The sequence below is a fragment of the Platichthys flesus genome, chromosome 2, assembly GCF_949316205.1.
Source record: "Platichthys flesus chromosome 2, fPlaFle2.1, whole genome shotgun sequence".
Lineage (NCBI taxonomy): Eukaryota > Metazoa > Chordata > Actinopteri > Pleuronectiformes > Pleuronectidae > Platichthys > Platichthys flesus.
Window position 1 is genome coordinate 28,243,802 of NC_084946.1, and position 6,590 is coordinate 28,250,391.

The 6,590-nt window shown below is 38.5% G+C and overlaps 1 protein-coding gene across 1 annotated transcript; it reads right to left on the reverse strand.

The window, feature by feature from the left end:
* Nucleotides 1-182: 182 nt before the first annotated feature.
* LOC133972903 (uncharacterized) lies at nt 183-6,341 on the reverse strand. The gene is made up of 7 exons (XM_062410521.1): nt 6,232-6,341; nt 5,293-5,577; nt 4,185-4,493; nt 3,453-3,518; nt 3,236-3,319; nt 2,926-2,960; nt 183-2,696 (listed from the first exon to the last, which is right to left on the reverse strand). Exons 1-7 carry the CDS (start codon nt 6,266-6,268, stop codon nt 2,409-2,411), a joined length of 1,104 nt encoding a protein of 367 aa, XP_062266505.1. The 5' UTR covers nt 6,269-6,341; the 3' UTR covers nt 183-2,408.
* Nucleotides 6,342-6,590: the final 249 nt, after the last annotated feature.

Sequence of the window (6,590 nt, forward strand, 5' to 3'; positions counted from 1 at the left end):
ATGATGTCTTAATCTTCCTCTCAGCCGTGACAACACAGGAAACAAGTCGTGAAAGAGAACAAATGTATAATGCAACAAAAGAACATAAGAAAATAATTCATATTAAATCAGAGGTTAAAAACTGCTAGAATTAACTGATGGAGAAGTTTGGTCAGGGTTCAGGTTTTATTTCATGGGTGAAATTGCTATACTCCACACTAGTAGCTTCTGTGCAAAGAAATAATAAACAACTCTTCTGTCTGTGCCTGACATGGGCTGATTCAATGTAAACTCATACACAGGATTTACTACACCAATCATAGACAGTCTAAATCCTATCCCAATGTAGCTGACACTGTAATAGATGCAACCAGTCCCCTGCCGATCTCATACACATGTTTGGTCATGTCCAAAGCTTACAGACTTCTGGTCCAAAATATTCGACACCCTTCAAATGCTTACCATTTTGTGGCCGACCGCCATCCCCTCTCTGCCCTCTTTGGAATCCCACACAACAACATCTTGATGGCTGAGGCAGGACATTCTATGGCCTTTTGCACTCTGTTGGCTAGGCGCTTAATTTTGCTGAACTGGAAGCACAACTTGCCCCCATCCCACACTCGATGGGTTCAGGAAGTTCTACACAACTTAAAGTTAGAGAGATTAAGGTTTTCCCTCAAGGGCTCTCTGAGGAAATCTGACAAAATCTGGAACCCCTTGTTGTTCATTATAGACTCATTAGTTATTACACCTGAGGAGTCAGATATCTGAGTTCTGCTGACGTACCACTAAAACTTACATTCCCAAAATGTTAGCATTTCTTTAGTTTACGCTCTGTGTTTTTTCTTTTGTTTCTAGTTTTTATTTTTTATTTTTAAACATTTTTTTTCTGTTTCTCTTTTTTCTTTCCCTTCAACTAGAGACAGGTAGGGTTGGGACCTCTACATGGGAAGGAGGTGTGGGTGGGTGTGTGGGAGGAGGGGGGTACTGTAAATTGTAAAAATTTAGAAAAATGTGAGCATTGAATAGTATCTCTTTTGTGTCCTCATTTTGTATTGTTGATGCTCAATAAACATACTAAAAAAACTGCTATAATCATTTAAAAGATGTGCATGAGTTCATTGTTGCTTCAAATGAAACATTAAACACAACAATAATTAAATTCCATAATAATCATTGGAGCAACAACCATCAGATTTATAAAAGTTGTGTGTACAATATGTTATTCTATGAATTAAGTTACACAATCATGTCTTTGGTTAGGCATATTAGAACAAATGTGGCGTTCATCCTAAAATAATTGACAAATGAAAAAAAAACTGACTTTGTGCCAGATGCGGAGAAACAACCTCATCATTGATCATCGTTGGGTTTTAATGAAGTGAAATAAGGTTTGTGAACTGGGGGGTTTCAGAGGGAGAAGTGGGAGCTGAAAACATCTGTGCTGATGAAGATGAGGGTCGTGATGAGACATTTTTAACCAGCATTGCATCATCGGCCGTACTTCAGCAGAAGATGACAGGATGTGAATCAAGTTGCATTTCCTGCCTGTTGCACAAAACCATGAAGTCAAGGTGAAGTATTGCAGCAGTAAAGTGTCTGTGGAGGTGCTGCAGCTCCTGTTTCAGGAAAGTCTTCACATAGAAATGCTTCACAGATGAGATGTTTGCTCCTGTTGCTCATATTTCTACGTCATTTCTCTGGGTAACATGTGTTATTAGAATTTTCAAATTAAACCAACTCAACACACAGCTGGCACCATGTAATTGTGGCGTGAGGAGCCACAGCAGGGAGACATGACGGGGTGATTTCTTCAATCACAGATGATCAAATATTAACACGTTCAGTCAGAGACTTCAGGCACAAAAGGTCAAGAAATATCTCATTACAGTTTTTTCCGGTGGCTCAAAAAATCAGTTATGAGAGAAAAGATGAAAAATTAAGGAAGTGATTCAGGAGACTTCTGCTGCCGACAGAAACATGAAAGATATTCAAATGTTTAGAGCACCAGCATCTGGATCCTCTCTATCTTCGAGGTCAGAGGGAGCAGACAGGGGTGAGACTTTCGATTTGTCCAAAACTGAAAATGTACTTCTATGATACAAAAATACACTTCACCACTTGACAATACAATATAATATATCAAGTATGTTTTTAAGGGTATCTGGTAAAACATGACGATAAACACTTTATATTAATATATATACACACAAAGGATATAATATGGTCTTTTCAAAAATACTGATTCCATGTTATGATTAACGTTTTCATAGTTTTTCCTCAAATTCTTCATATTTTTCCGAAGAGAACAGATGATAATAACACAAACACAGTTCAATAGATTCATTAGCTGCTAATTATACAAAGGTTTTGACAAAATATTGGATATATTCTTGTTTCTTTCTGACGTCTGAGCCAGGTTTGTGTTTTTAAAGCTCCTGTGAGGACTTGACGGAGAACGTGACTGTAGAATAAAGAGTCTTGTCAGTGAAGCTGGAAGGATGATTGACAGTAAAGTAGGTGGGACACAGGACACTTCCCCCTACAGTGGAATATGTGTTATCACTAACTTCACCAGAGCTTTTCTCAAACAGGATGTTGGAGTAATGGGAGGCAGAAACGTTTGTGGGGAAGTTGGCAGTGACGTACAGGGTTTTTGGTGCAGTTCCTGATCCTGGCCTGTGGGGGCGCAGTTCTATCTCTTCATAGCTGTGGTCCTGCCGGGATGAAAAACACACAAGTTATTTACAACCTGACAATAAGCATCAACTCAAACTAAAGTTCTTAAAGAGAAATGATCATCTCAGCTGCTCCGAAAAAAAAAAGGTGAGGTGGGTTCAGCTGCAGCATGACACTTCACCACACACAAACACACACACACAAACACACACAAACACACACACACACACACACACACACACACACACACGCACAATGAGTATTTACCTCGTCCTGAGTTGTGTTTTTTGATCCCTCACATCCTGGGAGAGACAAATGAGAAAATGTAAGAAACAGAAGAAATAATGAAAACAATGTGTTGGCTCTGTCAAATCAAGAAGACGTGAGAATAGAAAAACAATGGAAACGTTTGGACCCAAAAAACATATTATAAATAGTTATATATTGAATCATTTGACAGAGTTTTGAACTAGAGCAGGTGCATCACTTTTTTGGGGTCCCCTGGAAACATTTCCATCATCACAACTTGAGGCAACTTGTGAGTGACTCATGTTCTGCAGAGTGAGAAATCTCTTACGTTTGAACAAGACGACCAGAAGCACCAGCGCGGCTGCACACACCACTGCAACAATTGCAATGATAACCAGTAACAAAGAGCCACCTGCCAATCAAAGCCACACAACAACAGAACGACCGTCACCGACAACATTCGTCCAGAATCATCAGTGTCATTGAATTTAATGGACGTTTTCATGTGTTTTGGATGTTTTTAAAACCAAAGTTTCCTTCCTCACCCTGAGGCTTAGCAGATGCAGTAGTTTCATGGACGGAGGGTGTTGTTGCTGGTGGAGGCTCTGAAACTAGATGAAACAGATTAAATTCAAAATGATTAAACATGCACAGGCAGTTGGAGTGTCTGAATCAGAGGATCTGGTCGTTGTTTCTCGCGGTACTGGATCGTTCTTTGCCACTTGAGCCTGTGCGAAGATCGCAACTTCCAGATTACTCTCGTATCTGGAGTCAAGCTGGGTTTGGCTCCAGCCCCGTGGAACCCTCAGAGGACAAGTGCTGTGATGGACGAACATCGAGGTAGAAGTATCCAGATCATAGACTGTTTATATTTTAGCTAAAGATGGATGACGGGTCACCACCTCCTCCCACCATCCAGAAATCAAACCAGAATATCTCAGACACGGTCGCGGCCATCTTGGTATTTTATGTCCTTAGGAGTCTGTGCGGTTGTGATTGGTTGATGAAGCTGTGGTCAGTCAGTCTCAGCTGTCAATCATGATGCCTCGGCCTATTTCTACATCATTAAATAACTAAATAAAACCAAATTGATCAGAAACACTTGAACAAACATCATAGAGATAGATTACAGAAACCATCTTTGATAAACACATTATTAACGTCCACTGTGGGCCGTGTCTCATCTGCTAACATGGAGGAGGCAGGAAAAACCCTGTAATTTAGTCATATCTTAACATATGAATAAAAATCAGAAGGTGCAGATGGTAATGACTCACTTTTAACATCCAGCTCTATTTTTCTGAGTGAAATGCTGTAGCTTCTATGAGCTGATTTGTGTCCACACCAGTAGACGCCACCATCCTGTGAGGACACGTCGCTGATGGACACGCTGAAACCACTTTTGATTTCCGTCAGCCTGAACCTTCCCTCTGACCATGGAGTACGATGTGTTGGAAAGACGTCCAGGCAGTCAGAACCGTTCTCTTTGCAGAAAAAAAACCCTTGTCTGTTCTTGGGGTAGTTGCATGTTATGGTGGTTTCATCCGTTGCTTTAACAGTTTGAAGAAGCGGTTCCTGGCAGTCGCCTGCAGGTAAAAGAGAAATGAAAAGGTTTCAGATGCATAAACCATATCAGGACTTTACCTTTATTTTTCTAATTTTGTCAGCTACTGTACGTTGAAGAGGACTTGAAATAGAAAGCTACTGAATCTGGGAAGATACGTCAGTGTTTGAGAAAGCCAAGGTTTTATTTGTTTTCTGGATCATACACAGAGGTCGACATTAAAAACCACAAAGTTAAGAGAAATCAATTTATGTTCAAGAAACAAGTAAAAGATTAAAAAGAGTAGAATGAAAGAAATAAAGACAAATAAGACAAGTAGATAGAAATGTGTAATAACAATAGAATAAAATATAATGAAGCTATGATCTGCTGAAAAGCACCGCACTGAGTTTATACAGTTGATTAAATAAAGATGGACAACGTCTGTGCAGAAGTGACAAACATCTGTGTAATAAGAACGACCTCAAATCACAGAAACCATCTTTACATCTGACGTGTTCTTAAATATTCACAGTTTGATCCTTTACCCATTTTCTAACATGTAGGAGGCGGGGTTAGTGACCCACACTGCCGCCACCAGGGGGCGATCTTGTTCACAGTCTATGATCCTAACAGATCTTTGGGTATTACTCATCATCACAGCAAAGCAAATACATAATTTGGAAATATCATAGAATATTTTAAGAATAGTATAATGTTTAACTAACTCTTAATAAAAGATAATGATAGTAACTCTATCTTTATAATTGTTGACTTTTATATTTGTAAAGTACTTTGACGAAGAACAAGAGAGTCGCTGATGAGATGAATCATTTTCTTACCGTTCTTCACTTCCAGCTTCACTTCGGTTGTTTTTTCTTGAATCTTACACTTGTAAACCCCAGAATCATCAGATGTCAGTGATGTGACCTTCACCCTGAGGAGTTTTTTTTCTCCATCATGGTGTAAGAAAACATTCTCATCCTGTTCCTGTGTGTTCACTTTAATGCTTTTTACGTTTTTTCTTTTGGGAATCTCAACGTCGATGGTTTGATATGTTCCAATTTTGTATTCGCAGGTGAGTTCAAACCATCCTCCCGTACACGCCTTGATTTCAGCCTCACAGCCTGTTGTGAACGATTCAAAGAAAGGAAACAGTAAATAAACAGAGAGATTATCAAGAATATTACTGAGTATTTTTGTAATGAGAAATATTCAACAATTTCCGGATAATTGTTTAATGAGAGTGGGGGGGGGGGTTCTCTTGATGTTATAGAATAAAACAGTAAACATCTACAGTGTCAAAGTATTTGTGAGTCATTCATATAATTGGTCTCACACTTTAAACTGGGTGTTGTCGTGTGCTCTGCCAGCTTCCTGCCACCAGGGGTCTTTAATATTCAGGAAATAAATGACAATAGTTTTGACTTCAATTTAAGTTTAAATATCCATATTTCGGATGCAAATTTTTTTTTTACAATCATGAAAATAAACACACAAAACATCTCTACCTGCTCATAAGTGGAATGTTTCCCATCCTCATCATGTTTTTATATTTATTGTGTTTTATATTTTACAGTAAAACTCTTCAGTGCAGTTAATGACATGTTATAAAACTCATATCATTCAGCAGAGAACATTAACATGAAGTAATTATCTTAAACTAAATGAGCTGATGAATGTGTATTTCGAGGAAACAGGGTAATATGTCATCACATATTAGAGTATGTGTGTGTGTATGTGTGTGCTGTATATTAGTGTGTGTGTGTGTGTACTTTTACCTGTGAGGACCAGAGCGAGGACAAGTAGATGAATCATCTTCTGATTCCTTCAGATCATTAATCTGTTTCTGTTTCCTCTGCTTGTATCGACAGCTGCTCGATGTCAGAGTGTTTCCTGAATCTCAAAACCTTTCATCGACACGTCTCTTCCTCTTTTTTGTCTCAATCACAATGATGTCTTAATCTTCCTCTCAGCAGTGACAACACAGGAAACAAGTCGTGAAAGAGAACAAATTTATAATGCAACAAAATAAGAGGTTAAAAACTGCTATAATCATTTAAAAGATGTGCATGAGTTCAATGTAGCTTAAAATGAAACATAAACACAAAAATAATTAAATTCCATAATAATCATTTGA